Here is a 26,811-nt window from a genome sequence, read left to right on the forward strand (position 1 = left end):
TGAGGGGGTTACAGCTTTAATGGCAAAATAAATTAGACTTGTCCCCAACTGTTATATCTTGTACACAAGGAATACAAAGCAGCTACAGAGTGTAACATTACCTGTAATTACAGAAGCACAATAATATGGCAATCTCCTACGGGCAAAAATGCAAAAATGTGCACATTTTACTTTATGAATATGATATTAATTGTCAAGGCAAGTTCTTCTTTGATTCAGCTGAGATGGACGCATGATTTAAACTGAAAATATACAGTATGTTATTATAGTTCTGACTCCCTAGTTTAGATCTGTTCACATTGAGCACCAGAGCTGCCATATCTCCCATATTCTGAAATGAAAACATTAGAAATAATTTATTTATTTATTACTGGTTGCAACTAGGGCTGCACAATATGTTAAAAAAAGCCAACATTTGACAGAAATAATGATTGTGATATGATTTACGATTAGTGGGAACGATCATTTTTGCATCACAATTTTCATCTGGCGAACAAGATTTATAGGCCAGGGTATCTCTGCAGCCCTTCAGTACTTCATTATGAAGCTGGTTTGTCACACAGTTGACCTTTTTATCAAAAAAACTGCAGCTTCTGCGATTTGGATATTGCACTTTGCCATATTATGATTTCGATAATATTGTGATTAATTGTGCAGCCCTAATTACCTTTAAGTCCTTTAATTAATCCATTACCCTCATGCACACAATTAATCTCCAGTTTGATTATTGTAGAAGATTCATCCACCAATTCATTGTTAAGTTTAAATATAATTTAGCATCTACAAGCAGTATCGGCACATAAACAATTAATAAATGCTTTATAACAAACTACAACTCACTCTAATGTAGTTGTAAGCTATAAGGACCTTTTTAAGTCTTTATTACTTAGTTATAACTTCTCCTGTGAAGCATCCGTAACTGGATGTTGGTGTATAAACAGATAATGAACACAGTTGTAACCATAGAAAATATATAAAAAATACTGTACATTAATAAACACAAAGAGGGAAAAATGCTCAAGTTAAATAGATTTTACAGTATTTTAATACCGCATTGTGCGCGTTTCATGCCTAACATGCTTATTCGATACAAAACAAAATTATATTGTAGTTCTTTTAAAATTGCCAGATAATTGGCGAGTCTAAATGGTCAGATGTGGAACATCTTAACTTCCGCGTCACATTTCTTTCCACAGAGCTGCGTTAGTGTTGGGAAAAGATTAGTTTCTACATTTCACTCTTTAGTTTCACAGCTGAATCAAAGCCAAACAACGTCTTTGCAGATAAAAACTATTAGATTTAATTAAAGGAAAGGTTCACAAATTTTAAAGTCTTTCTTTAAACAATGATCAGGTGTCCATATGTACATTGACGGAGTTTTTGCTTGCTGTAATTATTCCTCCTGTTCACACTGGCCATTTAAAGATCCCTTACTAATATGATTCCAATGTAAGTGATGGGGGACAAAATCCACAGTCGTCGTTTTGTGTAAAAATGTATTCAAAAGTTTATCCAATATGAGGCTAAACAAATCGAGTGGACTTCTTCTAAAGTTACTTTTTGTTTCCATCCTTTCACTGCAGCTCAAGAGGGAAACACTATCCAGGGAAACAAAGTTTAGAAGAGCCTCACTTGGTCTGTCTGACTGGGAGTGATTAGAAGCGTGATTTGTGAGACTTTTTTGCCTCAGGTTTTGCATCTTAGGCTACATGTTCCCCCACCTTACTGGTGGAGGTTGTTGGTGCTGAGAGGCAGGCTGACTGCAGGCACTGCGCAGGGCTCCCCGTGCATGTTTTTCCATAAGAATAAACATAAAAATATGTTCCAAAGTTTATCTGAAGTTAATATGAGGCTTCAGCAGTCTTAGACAAATCTAGTGGATATCTTCCAAAGTTACAGCCTGATTAGTATAAAATTCCCTCTTTGTGTTTCTTTGCTGAGCTGCAGTGGAGGGATACCAACACAAAGAGCGAATTTTGTACTAAAAAGACTTTGGAAGATACTCGCTGTGTAACTCAGATTGATGAAGCCTCATTTTAACTTCAGATAAACTTTTGAATATATTTTTTGCTGTGGATTTTGTCCCCCATCACTTACATTGGAAGCATGTCAGTACAATTACAGCAGGCAGAAACTGGTTCACTGTACATATGGACGTGTGAACCCTTTAAAGCTAATTAACTCCCTTTTGGTTGGGTTCACTGATAATAAGAAGCTGCATTTACTTTATATTAATGAAAACGAACATTTGCTTTACTTTTAAAGCTAAGTATAAGAAATGAATGATATTACAAGGTGCGTGACCTGACCTAAAAAATCCTCTTTGTCTATGATGCGTCCTCTCAAAGAACCACATAAAGGTTTACAGATGAGGGAGTTCACAGAGTCACACTGTGATGTACAGTAGGACGAGTTAAACTGATGTGAAATGGTCCTCCGTATGAAGAGCAGTTGTACATTTTCTTTATTCCACACACTTCACGTGATACAGAAAAGCTGTAATCAAGATTTCTTCTGGTCTCCACTTGCAATAAATCCTGTTGGGTCCTGCTTCCATTCTGCTGACAGGACACTTACTTGCAGCATGAATATGTGTAAAAAGCTAATTATTGGATAAGGTTGTTTGATAAATATTTGAAGAGTCAAGGCTCAACAAAAGCCCAGAGACTGGACATACATCATCAGCAAAAGACTGTAATGCAGCAAAGGTTTTTGAGTTTGAAATGAGAAGGTTCATATAACATAACATCTATAAAATATAGATATCCAAGAAGGGAAACTCCTCATCATCTCTTCATTTGTTTATAGGAATAATCTCAGAAGTGCTTTCATCACACTCGTGCTTATCTGTCATTACAGTCAGAGTCTCTGAGCGGCTATGGGCCGGTGTTTTGGGTAAGGTTGATGCTCCCAGTAGGCAGGGCAGGGAAGGAAAACGGGTCAACAACGGCGTTCAGCGTAACTTTGGGGATCTGTGGAAGAAAAGTGTAGAAATACCGTGATTATCCTGAAAATTAAAGCCTTCAGCTGGATCGGATTGTAGAAGGTTAAGTTAAAAAAATTATCAAAATTATTAAAAATAAATTAAGATAATTAAAAGGAAAAGCAGCGAATCGTCACACTTGTGAAGCTGGAACCATGAAATGTTTTTACATGAAAAATGACAAACGATTATCAAAATAATTACCAATTCATTTTCTGTCAATTAAATAATTAATTCATTGACATTCGTTTCAGCTGTACTTGTTCATTTTCACATGTTTTGTGTTGAAAAAGTAACTCGTAACTAAATGTAGTGGAGTAAAAAGTACAATATTTCCCTCTGGATTGTAGTGCAGTAGAAGTATAAAGTAGCATGAAAAGAAAAGACTCAAGTAAAGTAAAAGTACCTAAAATTTGTACTGAAGTATAGCAATTGAATAACGAGCTGTCCTAATAATTTCAAACCTGTTGGAAAAACTTATCACCTGAACCTTATCAACCAAAAACAAGGCTACATTTTGATATTACATTTTCAAATAAGCAATAAACATAGAAATCACCATATTTAAAAACCCTGTTAACTGTGGAGTTACATAGCAGCTAAGACTAATGATGACAGCTCATGGTTAGCTTAGCTTAGCATAAAGACTGGAAACAGGGGGAAACAGCTAGCCTGGCTTTGTCCAAAGGTAACAAAATCCGCCTACCAGCACCTCTAAAGCTCACTATTTAATATGTTATATCTTGTTTAATCTACACAAAAACCTATGTGTAAAAACCACAATTCACAGAAAATTACTGTTTGTGTTGATTTCGGTTTTATGGTTTAATGTTTTGTGTTGGACTATTTCTTGGCCGGGTGCAGTGACAACAAGACTTCTGGAATATATATAACGTGTTAATTAGCCGGGCTAGCCGTTTCCCCCTGTTTCCAGTCTTTATGCTAAGCTAAGCTAACTGGCTATAGCCTTATATTTTACATAGACAGGTGAGAGTGGTATTGATCTTCTCATCTAACTCTCCACCAGAAAGCGAATGAGTGTATTACCGAAAATGTCAAACTATTCCCTTAAGCCTGGATGTTTCAAATAACCAGATCTTTTCTAACGCAGTGATGATTAAACCTGGAGAATTTCATGCCCACTCAAGTCTTGGAAGTGCTCCAACTATAAGTTACTTAACATTGTGCAGAAAATGAAATGGGACGAACTCCTCTCACTTCACAACTCTATGTGTTTTCTGGACAGCTGAGATGGAGGAGAGGCTCATCAAAACAGGGCAAGAACTGCCTGAGGCCTATATAATGTGTTTTCCAAGACAAATTATAACCATCTGGACAAAGAGTTGGGAAGTACTCGTACCAGTAATCCTGACATCTGAGCCAGGCTTTAGTTAATAACTACATTTCCAATTGTTTTCCTTCCCAAATGACCTCGAAATTACTTAGAATTTGTCTTATTTTACCTGAGCTTCACCGTTCCAACAGAAGAACGACGACTGTAATGTTTCAATTATGAGGAGGATAATCTGACCGGGCTGCTCCCAGGCCAGTGTTGTCTCCACTCAGATGAACCAAACTGATGTCGCCCACATCTGTACAGGCAACCACGTGAGAGTTGGGACCGGGCGACTGCATCATCCGCTGGTTGAAGACCCCGACTGCCATGTCCCCATGGGACAGGGTGAAGGGAGCCATTGTGGTCGTCCCTACAACGTGTGTGGGTCCTCTGGAGCACGTAGGTACCGGGAGAGGCCCGTTCTGTCTGGTAGGAACATTAGCAGCATTCGGTATGTGACCTTCTCTTTTTTCATACATGCAGCTGCCAGATAATCGCTGCATTTGCGGCTGGAGTGACTGAGCTGTTGAGTTCACGCCGCCTGGTGTGTGTGAGGAATGTGTCAGTGCGTGATGGTGAAAACTTTGCGGCAGCTGCTGTTGTTGCCACACAGAAGGGCTCTGAAGCTGCGGCCCCATGTAAGTCTGCTGTGAACCAGTTTGGTTTGGCGTATATCGTACACTTTGGTCTGTCACCTCCGAGCCAGATTGAAGGCTGCTGTGGATATTGTTGGTGTTTTGTACAGATGTAAGCCAAGACTGTTGGCTCGTTGTCACGTCAGGCTGTAAATGAACAGCATGGCAGGATTGTGTTGAAATCAGTTGGTTGCCACAGTGGTGATTGCTGCTGCTTGGAGGCCACGATCGAGAGGTGTGTCCCTGGTGAGTGTTACGACACTGTGTGGGTGTCAGTGTGTGCGCCGCCCTGTGAGACACAACTTGAGAGGCTTCTTTTAGTCCAGTTGAACAACCAACATCACAGAGAACATCCCCCAACAGAGTCTGCTCTGCAAATCCAGATTTCATGTCCGACATTGGCTGCCACTGATGCTCATTCCTTGAAAACACAGACCCAGGATGCTGTCCTTGAATGGATAAACTGTTCCCAGAAACATGAGGCCCAGTCTGATCTGAACCCTGCGCATACCTACCAGTATCTCTCTTCAGAGCCTCCTCCACATATGAGAACACGTCATTGGCCAGGATGTGATTTAGTTCCCTTGATGCGTCTTCCCTCTTCATCCTGTCGATGGTGTTCTCCCAGTCCCTCAGCTCTGTCTCCTCAACGTCAAGACCCTGTATCCCTCCATCCCCAATATCCCCCAAAATCTGCTCCAACGAGTTAATCATGGCTTTCGATGTCAGGTCCCCTGTGACAGACGTCTGCTGTGAAGCCTGGATCTGGCCCGGCACACTGAGCAGAGCATGGCTGTCCAGGAAGGCTTGTTCCAAGGGTTGTTGGAAATCAAGGTCCTCTATTTGGGTGAAGATTGGGAGCTGGGGACTGGGTTTCTGTGGCTGGGTGTAAACAGAGTGGTCCTGCCGGCGAAGGGATCCCAGAAGGGAGGCGGGGTCCAAAGGTTTCTCTGTTGTGGGCTCCGTGGTGCCCGGTGCACCGGAGCCAGGAGGACCAGGCATGGAGAAGGCATCCAGGGAAATGTCGTACAGGACGCCTTCACCGGTGGCAAGGTTGAATGGGAGCTGCTGTCTTCTCTGGTGCAAGTGCTCCTCTCCTTCTTCGTTTCTACAGACAAACAGGGAGCAACAAGCAAAGGTTAATATTAACGCCACAAATTCTAATACTGTACTTTGAAATGCTTAAATCAAGAGTGTAGGTTTGGTTTCAGAAGAGGGGGGCAACCAAAAAAAAGTGACTGCAATTTCAATCTGTATCATTCCATCAATTAACTAACTATAATGAAATTGCTTCTCCCGCTTTCCATAATATCTTAATAACAATATCTCAATTTTTAATATGCTAGCCCTAATTAAAATTATTTTCCTTGACAGAAACCTAATACTTTATGATTAATTATTATATTATATATAAATCAGCCCTGAGTAGTGCCTGCAGTGTTTCTCTCAGGCTGCGTACAGCACCAACAATAAGGTAAGGGAACGTGTAGCCTAAGAAGCAAAACCTGGGGCAAAAAATCCCTCGCTAAACAGCTCACAGCTGCTCGTTAAGCTTATTGCTGTGAGGTAATAACTGAAGCCAATTTAGACGAACCCATCAACATTTTTATCAACACCTCTCTTCTCTCATCTGGATTTTGGTAGCCGGACATTAAAGGAGAGGTTTACACAAGGGCAAAGTTTATCTGAAGCTAATATGAGGCTTCAGCAGTCTGAGTTACACAAATCAGGTCGATATCTTCCAAAGTTAGTCTTTTTAGTACAAAATTCCCTCTTTGTGTCTGTCTTTGTGAAAGGATAGAAACAAAAATAGGGAATTTTGTACTAAAAAGACTACCTTTAGAGGAAGTCCACTAGATTTGTCTAACTCCGACTGCTGAAGCCTCATATTAACCGCAGATAAACTTTTGAATACATTTTTGCACAGAACGAGGAGTGTTGATTTTGTCTCCCATTACTTATACTGGAGGCATGCTAGGAAGGATCTTTTAATGTCCAGTAAGAACACGAGGAATGATTACAAGCAAAAACTGTTGCAATGTCCATATGGGCACCTGACTTTTGTTTTTAGATGGCCCTGAAAAATGGTGAAGCTATCCTTTAAGAGATTTTAGTAAGAAAATCCTTGGTGGAAATTACGCCTTTGAGCAATAAGAGCTTAAGATAAGAAGCTGATGCTTACGTGAGGGCTTTCTGACGAGCGATGATGAAGTCTGGTCTCCCTCCCTTGAAGACTATCCTGGCAAAGGCCTGAACCCACAACCAGTGTCCTGTTTTGGTCAGCAGCCTGAAGATCGTGAAGCCACTGTCTCCAGTCTTCATCACTGAGGACGGAGCAGGTGGACACAAGACTACCGTAAGACTGACAATGATGTAAGGTTAAAAACAAGTGTATAATTAACACAGAAACAGCACTGAGAAGTAGAAAGTGTATGTGTCTTTTAGGAGAACTCACTCCTGAGGTGGTTGTCAGCGCAGTACATCATGTCAGCAGCGTGGATGAACTGATAGCCAGAGCCTATTGTGACCAACTCTACCTCTGAATATCCTAAAACCAGCTTCCCTCTGAGAAGAAACAAATACACAAACACAAGGACAGACCGTTATAGGAGCTGATCTGGTTCCACCTCTGTTAACTTGCCTCACTGACAGTCAACACATCATCAATCTGGTGTCAAAAAAGATATTTAGAGATTCACCAAACATGCCAACCTGGTGTCTATGCCCACAGGAGCAAAGTCCATTCGGTGTTTAGTCTGGAAGAGGAAGGTCTTAGTCCGGATCGCCATGACTGAAGGAGGCTGCAGAGGTGTGGCGATGGCAAACAGAGTCAGCTGAGGAGGAGCCACAGTCCCATCAGCCTCTGTGTTTCCCTGCAGGTACTTCAGACGCCCGGTGAAGTTTAAAGCCTGGAGGAGACAAAGTTACATTTATGAATGCAGTTACACAAACAAAACAAACAAGTGATGCTAGCAGCAGCGCTCTGTGGATGGCAGTGTCTGTCCATCGCATTAGTCCAGACCGATGGATTGCCATGAAAGTTTGTACAGACATTCATGGTTTCCAGAGGACTAATCCTAGTTACTTTGGTGATCCTCTGTCTTTTCATCTAGCGGCACCAGCAGGTCAAAGTTTTCGCTTATCCTCACTAATATCTCGACATCTACCAGATGCTTTGCCACAACATTTTGTGGTTCTCAGATGCTGAAACTTAATAACTGTGGTGATCCTCTGACTTCATCTGACTTTTCATAAAGCTCCATCGTCAGGTCAAAAGTGTATTTGTCCAACTTAGTAAACATTATACCTGCCAGCATGTTAGCATGGCGTCACAGAGCTGCTAGCGTGGCTGCAGACTCTCAGTTTAACAAATGTATTCTTTATGGTACCAGGAATCCAGAGGTGTTGTCCTGGAGGCAGCGAAGGCGACAGCAGAAGCTTCTTTCCAGGAAAGAGGAGTTCTCTGGAGGGATGTACTGAGGCAACAGGCTCACACAACTGCTCGAGGCTTTGCTGCTAGGCTGCCCATCTGCAGAGAAACAACAATAATCTCAAACTGGTGTGTTTCTATACTGTATCCCACCATATCTGCCTTCTAGGTTCATCAGCATCTGATATTCTGACAATTACATCTCCACGTAGGGCAAATACTGTATCTTTCTGAGTCTGAACAGCATAAAAAAACCCAGACATTTGATTTGTACGCAGACAATATAAAAGATGTTCTAATTAGAGCTGCAACTAACAATTATTTTCATTAATGATTAATCTCTGATTATTTACTTGATTAGTCATCCAAAAAATGTTAGGAAATAGTGAAAAATGCTCGTCAAAATTTCCTAAAGCCCAAGTTGACGTCATCAAATTACTCATTTTGTTCGACCAAAACAAAAAGATATTCAGTTTAGTGTCACATTAGACAAATAAAATCCTCTCAATTGACAAACTGGAAGTAGGGAATATTTGGCATTTATGATTGATTGATCGGTCAAAATAGTTGCAAATTAATTTTCTGATATTATCAATTGATAAGAGCGGAGATAATTTAAAGGGACAGTACCCTCTTCTGTAAAAAATAACACTTCTGATCTTAGATGGTTATCAGGATCCCATTAATTTTGTACTTTTTTATTATTTTTATGGATGTGAAATCTGCACGTTTAAAACTCTTTCAAACTCCCACTGTGGTGGGTCATGGGGTTACTTTGATACTTTAAGTAGACTTAGCTGATTATACTTACATACTTTTACTTTAGTAAGGTTTTGAATGCAGGACTTTTACTTGTAGTGGAGTATTTTCACAGTGTGGTATTAGTACTTAGTACTCCCACAGCTGTATATAACACTACTTAACCAACTGAGGGGGAAAATGGACAAATACCCAGAAAGTGATTCTTCAGTCATGTTACTTTCCCAAAACCCAAAGCTTTAAATATCCAAAGTTTCTGTATTGTCAGGTTTTGTTGAACACCATGAGACAACTCAGTGCTGATACTGAACTTACTACAAAGTGAGTTCCCATCTTAAGGATTTCTGCTTCACAAAATGATGTTTATATTTCAGACTTCACTCTAATGTTTGCTTTTTTTCTCTTGTAAATTACTTAATAATGTTATTTCTCCTGGCCTCTGGAAATGATTCAGATAAAACAAATGAAACAGAATCATGTTCAGGCTGAACTGGTTACAATCAGCGGCGACATGCTGACGAGGGGTTGCAAGTAGACATTGCTTTCGTTTGAAGGGGTCACGAGCTAAAAAGGTTGGCAACCACAAATCAAGAGCTAATACCTGAATGAAACATGTATTACATTTGTGTCAGGCAGGTTGAATTAATACCTTCTGCTCTCATGTCTGAGTCGGTCTCGCTCGGGTTGAGGGCGAAGTGGAGCTGACATTTGAACAACTCTCTGTCGTCCATGTGAACGAGATCGTACACACTCTGGTGGACCACATCGGACTGATGACAGAAAGGAAGGGAGGGGGAAGGAATTTAAATTAAATTACATTTCCATTAACTTTAGTTAGCTTAACTTAGCATAGCATGAAGACTGGAAATAGGGGGGGAATAAAAAAACATTTTAAGTACTAGTCATGGTGATGTAACTGCAGAATAAAAAAACAATAAAAAAAGGCAGCCCAGCGAATGTGAACGGATATTGATCAGTGACGGTGGTAAATCACCTTGCATTGACTTACAGTGACAACAAACTAGGTCGCTAAAAAAGGTACCACTTCGCCCATCTGGCAGTACTTTGGGTTTCGGCCTAAAGAAAGAGGAGAACTAAGAAGGGGAGAGTTCGCTCTGTAGGTAAGTTTTAATTCTCAGTGTTGCGATACAAATAAAGACTCACCCTGATTTACTAAGTCAGGCGCAAAACACAAAACAAGATTTAAAAATCATTTTTATGTTAATGTTAATGCTAAATTAAAACATGCTTTCACTGGGCGGTAAATATTGTGATTAAATAAGCTGTTTTGTCTTCAGTAAATCAGACGCAAGGAGCCATTATAATAATTAGAATAAACCCATCCTTCATTTTTGCGCTCTCTGGCTGACACTCCTTAAAACACATACTGATCAGTTCTAAGGCGCTAAATGTTTTGATAAATTTGTCTTATTGGATTTTTACTCGCAAAGCTTTTATAGCACTTTCAGTAGCGAGATTTTACTCGCCAAACGGAAAAGCAACCTGCAAGTGGTGCTTGGTGGGTGTTAATTTCACCACCCTAATAAGTACTTACAGTGGTGATACTGTATACTTCCTGATTTCTTATTTTTTTTTGCATGTTTGTCGCACTTAAATGTTTCAGATCATCAAACAAATTTAAATATTAGTCAAAGATAATACAAGTAAACACAAAATGCAGTTTTTAAATGAAGGTTGTTATTATTATCAATCACTTTTTCACACAGGGCCATGTAGGTTTGGATTTTGTCTTCCCTTAATATTAACAACCTTCAAACACTTTTGCACACCACTGTAAGTATCTGAATACTTCCTCCACCACTGGTACAAAGAAAGATATTTACACTGGTGTCACAGTTTTACCTGATGGAAGCCCAGGAAGTCCTGGATGGTCGGGGATGTGTAGAAGATCGTGCCATCAATCGTCACAACCAACACAAAACCATTTAAAGCCTACAGAAAAGATGGAAAAGATGGAAATACAGAATGACACACATGCACACTGACAAACACACACCTGTGCACGCATGTAATCCAATGTTTTGTTGCTGTACCTGGAGAAGGAGTTCTCCCTCTGAGAAACTGACTCCGTCCAGGGACTCAGACTGTCCTTTTCTGTTGTTTGCAGAGACAAGAGGAGCGGACCTCGCGTTCTTCTGGAGCGCTGCTGCAATATACAAAAGCAAACAACTGAGGCAAAAAAACAACTCAAAAGATTTATTTTCAATGTCCTGAAGCTGCCAAAAGGGAAACAAGTGAGCTCATCATACAAGGAGGACAGAAACATACTGAACAGCACACCGGCAAAATATCTAATAAAACAAAACCAAACTAAGGATAAGTACATGTCAAAATGTCCCTAACTGAGCTCATTACAAGCCTTGAGATACTTACAGGGTTAGTTCACCCAAATTACTATACAAAAAAATGTTTTCTCATGTAGTCTCATTGTCAACAGTTTTCATAAAATTGTCCATATAAAAATTGTTGATAGTGAGGTCTGGATTATCCAGAGAAACAGGAACATTGTTTCCCAAAACACATGTTACTGTTGAAATCTTTAAAAATAATTGTTTAAGTGCTCTGAGTCCCACATACAACTGTTATTCCATACTCCTTCACTGCATTGGGGGGACAACAAAAATCTCTGTGGGAATCTCAAAACCTGGGCAAGTAAAATCTCAAGCAATATTTTTTTGTTTGTCTGTTTTTAGTAATTTGTGTGAACAGACCCTTTAATTTGCAGCTATGGAAGTGTTTTGCAGGTTATTTAAATCGGAATTCACATTTTTTCGGCTCTTGTGGATTATTTACTGCATAAATGTACTATTTTTCTAACTATGTAGTTAAGTCTATAAAGTTAAGCTGGCAGTGGACGTTAGCTGGCATTAGTGTAATTGTTAAAGCTGCTATAATTAATATTTTTATGAATGGAGAAATTGACTATGTGTAATGTGAAAGGTGTCGCTCATAGTGACAAACCCACAGAGAATTATGAGCTGACTGCAGTTTCCCTCAGATCTACGGAGCGTTTGAGGGTCTTTCAGCTCATTGTTTTGGTTAAATGGCAACTTTACTGTTTTGGTTCACTCTCACCGCTCTCATCAGTGTCGTTTCCAGCAGCAGCAGGCAGCTGTTTTCATCAAAAAAGCTCTGATAAACCCACAGTACACTACCTGCCCAGCAGCAAACAGCAGACAGACACAGTTAGAGACTAGCTGGTGAACATAGTGGAGTATTTAGCAGCTAAAGAGACAGATATTTCCCTCAGGAGTTGGTGGAGACCTGAAACAGAGCTAAAAGAGAGAGAATATTGGACTCATGATGAGCTAAACTAATCGCCAACCTAAAAAGTGTCACCATCTCTTTGGTTTGTCTTCTTAACTGGCCAAACTTTACTCTGTAATTTAAGACTTGTCATTACATGCTATTGCTCAGAGAAACATTCCAGCCAAAGTGAACAAAAGCAACAACACTGTTGGGTATCCAGTGTGTCCACTCGCTGCATGTGTCTTTGCTGCATCCCTGCTAATGTTTCACTGGTTTATCTGTGGAACAGACAAAGTATCAGCGACGTCCTACAGGCACAAATGCAGGCAGCTTTTACCTCCATGAGCAGGACGCGGATTTCACCCAGAATTAGGTGCAAATTAAGCTAATCAATATAAGCATGAAATACTGTATTTGCAGAAATGCAGAAAGTCAGTTTTATTTTGGTCAAACAGGATTGAATGGCATTTTGTCTTTGTGGTAAAAATAAGTGATTTTTAGAATCTTGTGTGGTCTAATCTGTGATCGCTGGCATATAGTCAACTAAGCAGAACCGCCTTTCCTTTCCTTACAGTAATGGCTCTACGGCACGCTAACAAACTTCCCTCCCCCTCCCTCCACTCTCCCTCCCCTTTTTAAAACAAACCCACAGAATCTGCCTCTCGCCCCCCCCACAAACCCAGGAATTTGCCCTGTCATCTTGGTCGAGAGCAGCTTTCTACAAACTCAGACGACTGAAATAATCGCAAGTTTCTTTTTACAGCATAAACTGAAACCAACTCAGGGGATCTGCTCAATTTGGTGTAATACATCAACATATCGCCAAGTGTTAAGCTCAGTGTGACACAGAAAAATTGAACACATGTACAGCATACAAAAGTGATGTGAAAGACTAAACATACGGGACAGTTTTACTGAAAAGTCGACTTTTTCATTAACGGTTTAATCGGGAATCTGGCCTCCCCTCTCCCCTCCACTTATATCCTGCCTCCCTTCCTCTTCCTCTCCTCTTCTCTCTCCCTTTGTCTTCCTCCTCTGCTCAGAACTGTGGAGTGTCTAAGGAAGAGGGTTCACACGCAGAGTCAGTACACCTCGCCAAAGACCTGGTCCCGGAGAGAGGAGGGGGGCTGATAAGTGTGGAGAGCTGTAACCCTTCAGACTCTGTGGAAACAGCTGAGAGAGGAACAATACTAAAGCTGCCAGTATGCTTCATCAGAACTGCTTGTCAGATGGTCGAACAGCTTCGGAAACCTCCTCCCCAAACATCTTTGTAATGTTGGAAATTTCTGTCACTTTCTGAAACTGACAGTGAACAACACGTCTTACAAACTAGTTCTGATCGAGCATAACACGACCCTACAGAGTCTACAGCCATGCTATCAGCTCGGTGAGGCTGTATTTAGGCACTGTGGTGCTTTGAGCTAAATCAGCATGCTAACATGCTCACAATGACAATGCTTACATGCTGATGTGTAGCAGGTATAATGTTTAGCATGCTCACCATCTTAGTGCAGCGTCTTAGCATGCTAACATTAGCTAATTAGCACTAAACACAAAGTACAGCTGAGGCTGATGGAAATGTCATTAGTTTTGCAGGTATTTGGTCATAAATCAAATTATTGGACAAATGAAAATTTTGACCTGATGATGGGGGAGTCAGGTCATTAGGATTCACCCTGAGGGGACCATGAATGTCTGTACAAAATTTCATGGCAATCCATCCAATAGTTGTTGCGATATTGGATGGATAAAAGGATGCCCAACATAGAGCCACGTCACCAGCAAACTAAAACCTGATTCAGTGATAAGATACCGAGAAGCTCTAAAAGTAAGAATAACATGCACAAAACAAACTTGACCAGAAGTTCACTTTTCACATTTTGCTTTTTATTGATTCATGTCTTACTAAATAAGTTACTAACCATGACTAAATTGCTAATACTTAGTAACTTGCTGTTGGTAGAACTAGCCAGATGTCGGGGCTGTGTGCTATGAGATACGCTGCAGAGCCAGCAGTCTGTCTGATTGTCATATCTGCTTATCTTGCAACCACATTTCTCACATCGGTAATCGCCTTCCTGTGTTCAGAGGTGGCTGACTGCACTAACCGACTGTCTGCGGAGGAGACAAATTGTGCTCTTTTTGGGGGGGGTTGGGTTCAGGTTAAGCTGTTGGTTAGTAACTGGTCATTCTGGTCTGGTAGTGGAGTTTTATAATTTAAAGGTATACTTGTTTTTGTGGTTCTGTTATTTAGGATATGGCTGAAATATGGCACCTGTGATCTCAATTGAGATATCTCCAGAGAAAGAAAATGTAGAAAGGACTTAAAGGCTACTAGGAATCGACAACATCGCCTTCTATAAACAAGTGTTATCTAGAGAAATGTGCGAGTGTCAAACATAAATTAATTGACGTAAGCAAAAAAGACCTGATAAGATTTCTTGAAACTAGCATAAGACTTAATCACTGAAACTTCAGAAATTCAAGATAAGGGTTCATGAAACTAGACTCTTTCAATTCAGCTCAATTTAGGAGTTAATATCACATAAATTCTACTGCTTCTTTACTTCTATACTAATATTTGGTAGTTTAACCCCTAACAATATACCACTTTAGAAACTCATAGGTTTATAAAATGTTTATCTTAAACGTAACTTGAAACCAAAGATGTCAAATAACTGTAGTGATAAAAGTACAAACAGTAGAAAATATCCCTCTGAAATGTACTGGAGTAAAAATATAAAGTAGCTTAAAATGTAAAAACTCAAGTACATCAAATGTTTACTTAAGTAAAGTACTTGAGTAAATCTACTATCTACTCTAATTCTAACACTATCAGTATCAAACCTGAAACAAACTACCTAAAATTTCTGCTTCCTTAATGCATTTAATATTTGTCCAAATTAAGCAGAAGGTGCCTGTATAAGGCCTCAGCGTCTCGGGCCTGTTTATGTCTCAGCAGAGCAATGACAGCACTGACCTCGATTCAATCTCGTTCTCCCCCACGTTATCGACAGGAAGCAGACATGAACAACCAGCTCACCGGCCAGCCACAGCCCAAACCAGACCGCCCCGTGGTGTCAGACTTCCTGAGCAGTTCAGACTCTGGACTCTGTTGCTATGGTGACAAGGGCTCTCCACGGTAACCTTCACTCCAGGTGATGGCAGCAGCAGCAGCAGCATCACCTGGGACTCATTCAGAGGCAAGTGAAGGAAACAACAGCAACAGACAAGTCTGTGCTCAGATGTCCAGATATCCAAGTGTGACGCGAAAATAGCCATAAAAAGTACTAAGCAAGTTCATGTTCCCCAGAGGAACCCTTAGAGAAGACCTTAGGACTTCCCTTATGATACTGTATATGATGTACGGTATGTTGAGCCCACCTCAATACAATCTTCACGTGAACTGAACTGACTTTGTGGAAATGATCAGTGTGAAAGGAAGAGAATTAGTCTTCAAAAAAATCTGATTTTTAAAATAGAAATATAGTTTATTAAGTAAATTGTTCACCTGTGATTACAAACCTGGTTGGAGGACAGTCTGATATACCTTTGTTTATTGATATCTCAAGGTGACACATACTGTAATGGGTGACTGCACACAGGGGTGTTTCAGAGTCGAACAAGAGATTTGTTTTCATCTTACACACTTGAACTATAACAAGGCATATCATACAACAGCCCTTTCCTGTTTTTGTTCCCTCTTCTTGATGTAACAACAGATTCAAAACATCCAAACACACTTCAACTATCAATTAAAAAAGGCATCAAAGATTGCGTGAGGACTGTATGAAAGTTTTGTGTTATTTTTAAGGTTTTGTCATTTAACATCAGGCCCTGAACAAACATCCTCCACAATCAGAGGAAACTGTTGTGGAAGATTAGATGGAGAATTAGAAGAAATTCAGGAGGCCACCGAGAGGTCTTTTCTCTAAAAACAATGAAAACGGCAACGCTTTCATCCTGGAAAATTCATGATCAACAGTGTTTTTAGCCATGCTAGCAGAGTAATGTCAGTCAGTCCACCACTTTGGTCCAGACTGAAATATCTCCACAATTATTGGCTGGATTGTCATGAAATTTTGTGCAGACATTCATGATCCCCAGGGGACAAAGCCGTCTGACTTTGATTATCCCCTGACTTTTCCTCTAGCGCCACCATGAGGTTGACCTTTTTGTTTTTTAGTGAAATGTCTCCACAACTATTAAATCGATTGCCATGAAATCTGATGCAGACATTCATGGTGTCCAGAGGATGAATTGTAATATTTTTGATGATCCTTTGACTTTTCATCTAGTGCCATCACTTGGTAAAAGTTCAAGTCGATTTTATTTATATAGCCCAATATTACAAATCACAAATTTGCCTCAAGGGGCTTTACAATCTGTGCAGCATATCCTTAGACCCTCGATTCGGAAACGTTTTCACTTATCCAGTGAAATATCAACAACTCAACATTTTGTACAGACATTAATGGTTCCCAGACGATGTATTCTAAAGACTTTAATGATCATCTGACTTTTCCTCTAGCGCCACCACAAGGGCGACATTTTTTATTAGTCCAATACTTTGGTTTATGACCAAATACCTTCAAAACTAATGACATTCCCATCAGCTGAAACTGTAATTATCGTCCTCACAGTTAACTGTTTCACTTCACTTTGTGATGTAAAGTGACGATGGGCTACAGACGTACTTATATATGTTATATCCAGGTTTGTCTTGACTCATTAATGAATAGGATAGAATACAGAAAGTTTGCAGACTTTAGAGTCTTTCATAAACATCCTTAAGGTTGTCTTCACTATCAACAAACTGCGCAGCCATCAGAAACTTGAAACCCCTTAAGTGTAAATCCAGTTTTAGTCTTGTTTCACTGAAAAACAGAGGGTGGACAAAATCACACAAACACCTCATACAATACAATCAGAGACCACACACAAACAGCTCTAAAAAAAATCGAACATTACAAGTTTAACAGAAGTAGTATTTCTTACAGGTGTGTTATACTTCTTGGGTTGTGGAGGTGTTCATGTTATTGTTTCCACCCAGTGTATTTGAGCACAACATTTGGTCTTGATGCTTTAGTTAAAGATGTGAAATGGTTTTTGTGTTACATAATTAGACCATGTCTGTCACAACCAGGAAATAAGTCAGTCTGAAAGGTCAGAGGTCAGAACTAAACGCTCAGCTATGTGGTCTTACACTGAACAGGTAGGGTTAAGGTAAGGTAGGGCAGATACACTCTTCATGGGTCATTGGATTACATCTGAACACATACACAATAGCCTCTCTGCCTTGCATGACCAAATCTGGGTCAAGAAGATTTAGTATCACCTTTTTATTTCAAGCCCCAAAGGAAGGAAAAGATGCCTGTTACTTTCGGCAGGAGCATAATCAAACTAATAAGAAGCTCAAACCACTAATTTCTGAACAGCACATCTCATCAAATTTAGAGATACATGGTTTTCTTTGGACAGCGAATATGTTATATGAGGAAGGAAATGCATTCAGCATGTTTGTTAGGATAATGATAATGTTTTGGTGAAAAACACTGAATGTAAACAGAAACTTTGTTTACATGAAAACTCCACAGGGCACCTTTAAGGTTTACAGCCGCAACGAGGGACTTTGTACTTCTTTTGCCCTGGGTTTCGCCTCTCAGGCTGCATACAATCAGCTCTATCTTATTGCTGGAGGTTGTTAAGGGCTGTATGCAGTCTCGATACTCAGGGCTTTAAAAAGTCCTGCCAACTCCTCTGCATGCTTTTCTTATTAAAAAAAAAAATCTGTTAATCTATGTTTTTATTTACAGTCAATATTCTACTGAAAAATTATTTAACAAAAAAAAATGCAGTAGAGAACAGTGCTCTTTGTAATAAAGATGGAAATACAACATATTTTATCATGTATATGGTCTCTATCAAGGATTTTTTTTGTTATGCTACTATTATTATGATGTTAATCACTTTTGTCATACTGTAATTTGGAAATTGCTAGATTGATATAAATACATATACATTCAGGAAATGGCATTCACTTGTCTTTTTGTTTGTTTGTTTTGGTTGATTGGCCCCTGACTTTAGATGTAGGTTTGGTATGATACAAGAGGGATTTACTGTCAATTCACAAATAATTACATGAGCTTTGCCTGTGAGTTTGACACTTAAACATCCATTTTTTCCCAGGTGACATTACACAAGGCACAGTGTTGCTTGACAGCAGCTTGTGTGTGATGTCGGGCTGGACGAACATCAAAGTTGAGAGGAGATAAAATGATGTTGATGATGTATGACGGCACAGGGCAGAACGTGCTGATGTAGATACAGACTTCATCTGATAGGCCTCAAAATAGAGCGACTTCAACCGGCTTCACCACAGACGTATTCTTCTTATACTACATCTCTCAACTCTTTCTGTTTTCATCTCCCTTACTTTTATGTAAACCTTGTGGTGAGCTGAATTATTAAAACTAGGGCTGCATGATATGGTAAAAAAAAAAAATCATATTGCGATTATTTTGACAGATATAACGATTGCGATATGATTCATGATTAGTGGGAATGATAATTTTTGCATCACAATTTTCATTTTCACGGAAAAAACTATGAAAATCATGATGATGTGACATTTGTTGGGGTCTGTACCGAACAAACATGTTTTCTTACACCTGGAGAACAAGATTTGTAGGCCAGAGCATCTCTGCAGCACTACAGTACTTCATTATAAAGCTGTTTTGTCACACATTTTACCTTCATCAAAAAACTGCAGCTTCTGCGATTTGGATACGGCACTTAGCCATATTGCGATTTCGATAATATTTCAATTAATTGTGCAGCCCTAATTAAAACATCTTCATATCTCTGGTCAGACTTTCACTAGTATTGTGGGTTGTATAATAAAAATAAAAAAACACCCAGGTAATGTGAAGCTGCAGTGGGACTGAGTGCGTAAGTTGTTACGTCTCCATTCACAAACACACTTTGTCAAGCGCCCTCATGTTGCGCCACTGTGCTTCATCAACAGCAGTGATCAGCCGGCTGATAGCAGAGCCAGAGAGGCACAAACAGAGAGGAAAGGCCTGCTGGACTCTGCTGTTCTTTAGTGTAAAATCTGTGGCCAATGTTACTTAGCCTGTTAGCTTAGCCTGTTAGCTTAGCCTGTTAGCTTAGCTGTTCTTGGTTTGCTTTGACTATGTTGTGAATGACTAACATACCATTAAAACTGTGCGCACCATTATTTTAAGTGAAGCTTTTTACACATAAAGGTCAGTTTACTAGTAAAAGCAGTATGTCGTCTAATGTCGTCTGTGGCTCTGGGGGGAGATTTGTGAAGCCTGAGAAAAAAATGACCACGTATGATGTCATAGTGATGTCGTCAAGGTTAATTTGGGCTTGGAGACTTCAAATTTATAGCAGATCGCTTGTGGAGTGGTGTGGAGTTTGAAAGATGTGGGTGATTACTAGGTAGGGAGGGTTCTAATGAAAGATGCAATTGAGTTGCATTATGGGAAATGTAGGATGCAGTGTTTTTGGAGCTTGAGCCACATTAGGGACTTAAAATCAGAATATCTCGGCCTCTGCTGCTTTGATTTTGACCGTTCTTTTTTTAAATCTAGTCTCTTTTGAATCTTCCAGCTTTACGGAAGTGCAATACTAAATTGCTGGAGTACCCGTTGTTAACACTGGCAGAAATCCTTTCAAAATGTAAATGTTCGTAGCCCGATATTAAAGTTGTGATCTAGCTTGAATCCAAATGAACTGAATGAGCTCATGAAGCATGGCAAAACTTAAAGGATAAGGCTGGAGTTATTCTAAACTTTTCTTATTGTCTTGGTTGTCAAATCAAACCCATGAAAAGCAGACATGTTATATATATCATATTAATCTCTCGACACTTTCCTACGTCCTCTCAGCTCCAAGTCCGTTGGTTCCTACTGAACATGTCACAAATATATAGTTTCATTAAAAAGGCTAAATCATTTTCTAAAACAGCTGGACACTGTAGTTTTTAGCAAACGATACTCAAACAGGAGGAAATAGTGCATGAGTAGGGGACTATTTTCAGCGGCGGATGAATCCACATGTGGTGCTCTAGTGAGTGTTTGGGGCAGCAGGACGGTGTGTGTGGGACTGAGTCAGAATAAACTACAGTGTGTGTGTTCATGGTGATGAAGGAACATGTCACCCAGTGCAACAGTGCGGCTCGCTGATGTGTTTTTAATAGTTTCTGGACAACAATGGAGCTCTATGGCTCAGAGGAAGAAGATATTCTTCATTATTGCACTATTACTTATTACTTATATTATTACATCGTATTATAAGCACGTGAAACACATATGTGATTAAACTTAACTTCAACACGTAGAAAAGGTTTCAGTCGTAGTCATCTGGACACTGTTTTCAGAATCAAGACGTTTCGGCTCCCATCCGGAAGTCATTCTCAATTGTGAAAATGGTCTGAGAACTCAGAAATTTAAGCTACTATGTGTTGTTAAATTTCTGAGTTCTCAGACCATTTTCACAATTGAGAATGACTTCCGGATGGGAGCCGAAACGTCTTGATTCTGAAAACAGTGTCCGGATGACTACGACTGAAACCTTTTCTACGATGAAACACTCCTGGACGAATGAGGGACTACACCGTCTTAACTTCAACACCTTAATGACACTTTGAGCTAACAGGAAGACGACTCCATCGTTTCAGTGACACCAGGACAATGTACTGACGGTGTAGGCATCCAACTGCCACCTTTGACTGAGTGAGTATTTGATCAGTGTCAGAATAAAGACATACTATTCAAGTCTGCCCGTCTCATGTTTCTCTGCCAAGACCCCATCTGCCCTGCAGCACACCCTCCTGTTTCCCTCCCGGCAGGGCTCCTGTTCATTATTCGCAGTGTCAAGTTCCCTCTGTGACACCCCAAACACTCAGAGCTCAGCCACAAAAATGTCTGGAGCAGCATATTTTCACACCTCCCACACATACTGTCTGTCACTTTCAATATTTCACACACGTATGCGAGTTTCATACGACCTTTTCTGTGTAACCTTTACTCTTATTTGCCACAACTACCACAAAACAGTGAGGTAGAGGTCACTGACCATGGAAGTAACTCTTAACCTTGAGGTATCCCACACTGAGCCGGAGCACAGAAAGTTTGTCCAGACGACCTCTGACCTCCTCGGAGAAAGGCAGCAGGCTGGTCAGACGGTCCAGCTCTATATTCAGACGGTCCCGGTGGCGTTTGGACGGATTGGTCTTCACAGGCGGAGGCTTCGCACTAAAATGACACACAAGACAAGAGAGATATACTCAGTGATGCTGCTTGCTAAAACATGTTTCGTCTGCCTGACAATCAAACACACCGTGGAATTTCTATCTAGAATTTAAGTGGGAGTTTTTACGAGGTAATTTTTGCATATCCTGTAACAAGCAGTACATCTGAACGTCTGTAAGCGTGGATGTAGGAGACTTGTGTGTCATAGTGACACACTGTCTGTTCCTGTTAATGAAAACAATACATCCGTTGAAAATTACAGTGTTGAATTTCTCTGAATAAACTCTGAACCACATCAAACGAAGCATCAGCTTCCTGGTTTTAAGAGCCAGCAGAGGCTGAAAAGTGTGGGTCATACTTTCAAGACACAGAGAAAAATGTTATTTGTTACATTAGTTAGCACATTCACTCTGTCAGTCTTCGATTGGAATAAATACCTGGAAATATTAGAGTTACTGAGAATTCATTATTGAAAATGACATCCACAAAGTTAAGGGGAATCAGCAGTAAGTACTCATCAGTATAAGCAGCTTAGTCTGTTTTAGAGCAGAAAATTAACTATTTTGATTATCGGTTAATTGTTTCAGTCATTTTTTAAGCATAAATGCCAAACATTTGCTGGTTCCAGGTTCTCAAATGTAAGAATATGCTGCTTTCCTTAGTCGTAAATTGAATATTTTGGGGTTTGGGACTGTTGGCTGGACAAAACAAGACTTTTGATGAAGTCACCTTGGTCTCTAGATACTGTGAGGAGTATTTTTCACTGATTTCTAATGTTTGATAGTCCAAACAATTAATCGATTAGATTAGAAAATAATGGGAAGATTAATGGATAATGAAAATAATCGTTGCTAATTAGTTGCAGCCCCAGTCTGTTTCACTGAGACCTGCAGGAGACGAGTGCTAATAACAAAAGCCTTCCTTTGGGTAGGTTTGCTATGGTGCTAAGCTACACAGCACTGTGGCAAGAAAAAAAGAGCACAAAATAGAAAATGGAGCTAGGTTATATTTTCGTCTTCTGCACAAAAGATAAACAAACTGTCTCAGAACTGTCACTATAAATCTACAAGTACTAAGACTCTTCAGCCATGCTAGCAGCTCTGTGAGGCCCGTACTTTGAGCTAAATGCTAATGTTAGCATGCTAACATGCTGATGCTAAGCAAGTCCAATGTTTAACATGTGCACCATTTTAGTTTAGCATGCTAACATTTGCTAATGGCATTGAACACAAACAAGTACAGCTGCGGCTGATGGGAATGTCATCAGTTTGGTCATAAACCAAAGTATTGGACAAATTAAACTGATGATGGCGCTAGATGAGAAGTCAGGGGATCACCAAAGTTTTTACAATTCATCCTGAAGGGAACATGAATGAGTGCAACAAATTTCATGGCAATCCATCCAACAGTTGTTGAGATATTTCAGTCTGGAGCGAAGTTGTCAACCAACCGAACGACAGTCATGCGGCTAGCGTGGCTAAAAATAAAGATATTTGGAGTGGAACAGCGAAATGACCCCAAAGTTACATCATAATTTTGAGACAGCATGTGTCTGTTGATCTTCCACCCGGCCTGTGCCTTTATTACTACCAATTACCACAACATAATTCCTCTCCAACATGCCAGGACATGCAGCAGCCCTGTGTGGCCCCTGACTAAACACAGAGAACTGAGAAAAGAGATGGAGGGAGAACAAAGCAGGCAGGAATGAGGACATGAAACATGGCAAATAAGAGAACAAGAATCAGGAGGAAAATAAGACGAAAACAAAATAAGGGCGATGAAGCAACTAGTTGAGAAATGTATTATCTCAAAATTACACCCCTGTGAGCCACTGATGAATAATATGGTGGAAAAACCACTCAACAACATAATATTTGACTCACAATTGGCATAGATTCATTTTTAAAACTGTGACAATTACAGGTAAAGACTATATTTGGGAAACAATACCAGCAAAATGCTTAAGGGAGTAAATAAATAAAGCCAGTGTATCCGTAACAAATCATTGGATATCCACTGGACATCACGTGAAGTAAAGTTTGCTCTTTAAAAAGCATGTTAACAGTGATTATTCAGCTCATCACGCAGAATCATCCAGGTTGTTTTCAGTGGTGGAAAGTATCTAACTACATTTACTCAAGTACTGCACTTAAGTACAGTTTTGAGGTACTTGTACTTGAGTATTTCCGTTTTATGCTACTTTATTCGTCTACTCCACTACAATGTGTGTCGGACAGCGTGGTCAGCAACACTGGGGCCCCTCAGGGGACCGTCCCTTCCTCTTCACCATCGACACCACGGACTTCAGCCACCACACAGAGTCCTGCCACCTTCAGAAGTTTTCTGATGACTCTGCTGTGGTGGGATGTATCAGCGGTGGTGATGAGACTGAGTACAGGGCTGTGGTGGGGAACTTTGTCTCATGGTGTGAGCAGAACCATCTGCAGCTCAATGCGACAAAGTCTAAGGAGCTGGTTGTAGACCTACGAAGGGCCAAGGCACCAGTGACCCCGGTTTCCATCCAGGGGGTCAGTGTGGACATCGTAGAGGACTACAAGTACCTGGGAGTACACATGGACAATAAACTGGACTGGGCTAAGAACAAGCTCTGTACAGGAAGGGCCAGAGACACCTCTATTTTCTGAGGAGGCTGAGGTCCTTCAACATCTGCCGGACAATGCTGAGGATGTTTTATGAGTCTGTGCTATCCTGTATGCTGTTGCATGCTGGGGCAGCAGGCTGAGGGCAGCGGACGCCAACAGACTCAACAAACTGATCCGTAAGGCCAGTGACATTGTGGGGGTGGAGCTGGACTCTCTGTCGGTGGTGTCAGAGAGGAGGATGCTGGCCAAACTACACGCCATCTTGGACAGCGTCCCCCACCCGCTCCATGACGTGCTGGTCAAACAAAGGAGCACCTTCAGCGGAAGACTCATCCCCCCACAATGCACCACAGAGCGCCACAGGAAGTCATTCCTGCCTGTGGCCATCAGACTCTTTAACTCCTCCCTCTAAGTGTCAGTCTGTGTGATCCTAAGTCACTAAACTGGACATTGGATCATTAACATTATTGCAATACTTGAAATAATTGTGCAATATTCTGTGTTTAATACTCCTGTGCAATATACTCTGTTCTCAATTCCATGTTTGTTGATATTTATTAAACTATATTACTGCTGTGCAATATCCACCGCCGAATAAGCTGGTTAAGTCTGCTACACTCAACTTGACAGTACTCATTATTGCACTATTACTTATATTATTACATTGTACTGTACACTTACTTAGCTTTATACTTCATACCCACTTGTACTTATTTTGACTGGGTGTATTATAGTGTATCATTTCGATTGCTTGCAGACTTATTTATTATTACGTCTATTTCTCTTCTATTAGTTCTTCTTCAATAAAGTATTTCTGATTCTGAATCTGAAGGCAAATATTGTACTTTTTTACTCCACTACATTTATTTGATAACTTTAGTTAATACAAAATATAAATCAACTAATACATTATGATGTATTATTATAATTTAAGCTACACAGTAGTATATAAAGTAATTAAAATGAGCTCCACCTTTACCAGCTGCAACATTAAAGCGGTGAACACATTAATGCATTAATAATTATAATCCAATAATATAATATATGATTCTGAAATGGGCTGTTCTGCAAAATGAGTAGTTTTGGTACTTTAAGTATATTTTGATGCTAATACTTTTCTACTTTTACTTAAGTAAAAATGTTGAATGTATGAGAGTATCTCCACACTGTGGTACTGCTACATTTACTTAAGTAAGAGACCTGAGTACCGCCGCAGCCACCGTCACCTGTCCGACTCACCTTATCTACTCTTGACGTCATTACCTTTGCGTGACATTTGCTGAAGGTAAACTACCTGCCCCACCTGCGTGGAAAAAAATCACACAAGTGAAGCTGAACAACAACCTGCCTGTCTCGTGCCTCAGTGGAGACACGAGTAAAAGGATTAGGAGAATTACTAATAATAATAATAATAATTAAATAGTAATTAATAATTACACATTCATTATTACGGTGGTGATGACTGATGGATCCATTGACAGTGACCAGCCACTGGGCACAGAGTTCAAGCCTGTTGGTGACATATAAAGGAGTAAAAAAAACAACAACAAAAAAAAAACGTTTTTAAACATTAAAACTTACATTTTCTGAGCGGGCTTCTTCCTCTTCTTCACCGCGTATACGCCACCATCCCCCGGCATGGTGGCTCCGGGGTTTCAGCCAACTTTCTCTTTCCTTTCGCTTCAAAGAATAAAAAACAAAAACAACATGTTCCAACCAGCATTAAAAAAAGTTTGATTTTTGAATCTCCAGACACCACCCTGGATGTTTTTTCTCCTGTAAAACCTCCGGGTTATTTGACTTTAACTCCCACCCAGGAAAGAGATGATCCACATGTGTGAAGTCTTGCGGGGTTTTGCAGCGACCCTGTCGGTCAGAAGCTCGTGTAAAAAGTCGCAACTTTCCAAGGGGAGTACGGCGGCACACACACTAGTGATGGGAATCTCGGCTCTTTGCAGGGAGCCGGATCTTATGGCTCCGACTCTTTCGGCTCCCAAACGGCTCTTCATTTAGTCCCACTTCTGCTGGTCACCGGAGAAATAAACATGCCAGATTCTTCCTCAGTACGTTGAAATATTCTGTCATGTTGATGGTTAAAAAGTGAAAAAACTATCGTAGTTGTAAAACAAAAATAACACCTTACTTATGAAATAGTGTTGTTAATAAATAATTACACAACTAGATTTAAATTAAATTTGATATAATAGGAAACAAAAAATATTTCCACTCTGTTCAAAAGTGTCATTTTCCTCCCATTGTTCACTTCAAAGAGCCGGTTCATAGAGCCGGCTCGTTCGCGAGCGACACATCACTGACACACACCACACCTCCAGATTCAGCCAATCCAGTCCTCTGTAACATCCGGACATCTCTGTCTCACCGTTTATGATTGGTGGAAACCTTCGCTTTTGTTTATCTTCCTTGTCCTCAGCTGGAAAACACACATACTGTCCTGTGACTATATCCTGCCTCTTTTTATTTTGGGTTTTTCAGAGGTTCAAGACAGCTTAG

The 26,811-nt window shown here is 40.2% G+C and overlaps 1 protein-coding gene across 2 annotated transcripts; it reads right to left on the reverse strand.

Moving 5' to 3' along the window:
* Nucleotides 1-26,236, reverse strand: LOC122865638 (aryl hydrocarbon receptor-like). Of its 2 annotated transcripts, XM_044174340.1 has the most exons (12): nucleotides 26,114-26,235; nucleotides 25,882-25,980; nucleotides 21,519-21,697; nucleotides 11,198-11,310; nucleotides 11,007-11,096; nucleotides 9,793-9,913; nucleotides 8,344-8,483; nucleotides 7,667-7,863; nucleotides 7,410-7,519; nucleotides 7,137-7,278; nucleotides 4,447-6,062; nucleotides 1-2,972 (listed from the first exon to the last, which is right to left on the reverse strand). In XM_044174340.1, the coding sequence occupies exons 2-11, from the start codon at nucleotides 25,938-25,940 to the stop codon at nucleotides 4,490-4,492; spliced, it is 2,724 nt and encodes a 907-aa protein (XP_044030275.1). In that variant the 5' UTR covers nucleotides 25,941-25,980; nucleotides 26,114-26,235; the 3' UTR covers nucleotides 1-2,972; nucleotides 4,447-4,489. The 2 variants fall into 2 exon arrangements, with proteins under 2 accessions (XP_044030275.1, XP_044030276.1); XM_044174341.1 differs by having other exon boundaries at nucleotides 11,198-11,307; nucleotides 25,882-26,236.
* Between the last annotated feature and the right edge of the window lie 575 nt (nucleotides 26,237-26,811).

This window comes from Siniperca chuatsi, linkage group LG18 (genome assembly GCF_020085105.1).
Source record: "Siniperca chuatsi isolate FFG_IHB_CAS linkage group LG18, ASM2008510v1, whole genome shotgun sequence".
In the NCBI taxonomy this organism is placed as follows: Eukaryota; Metazoa; Chordata; class Actinopteri; order Centrarchiformes; family Sinipercidae; genus Siniperca; species Siniperca chuatsi.

Excerpts from the sequence above, each read along its gene's own strand:
- LOC122865638 (XM_044174340.1), bottom strand. The coding sequence starts at position 25,940 with ATGCCGGGGGATGGTGGCGTATACGCGGTGAAGAAGAGGAAGAAGCCC. Across the intron at positions 7,520-7,666 it reads CCTGTGGGCATAGACACCAG|AGGGAAGCTGGTTTTAGGAT; the intron begins GTTGGCATGTTT and ends GTTTCTTCTCAG. Across the intron at positions 7,279-7,409 it reads CGCTGACAACCACCTCAGGA|TGATGAAGACTGGAGACAGT; the intron begins GTGAGTTCTCCT and ends CTCCGTCCTCAG.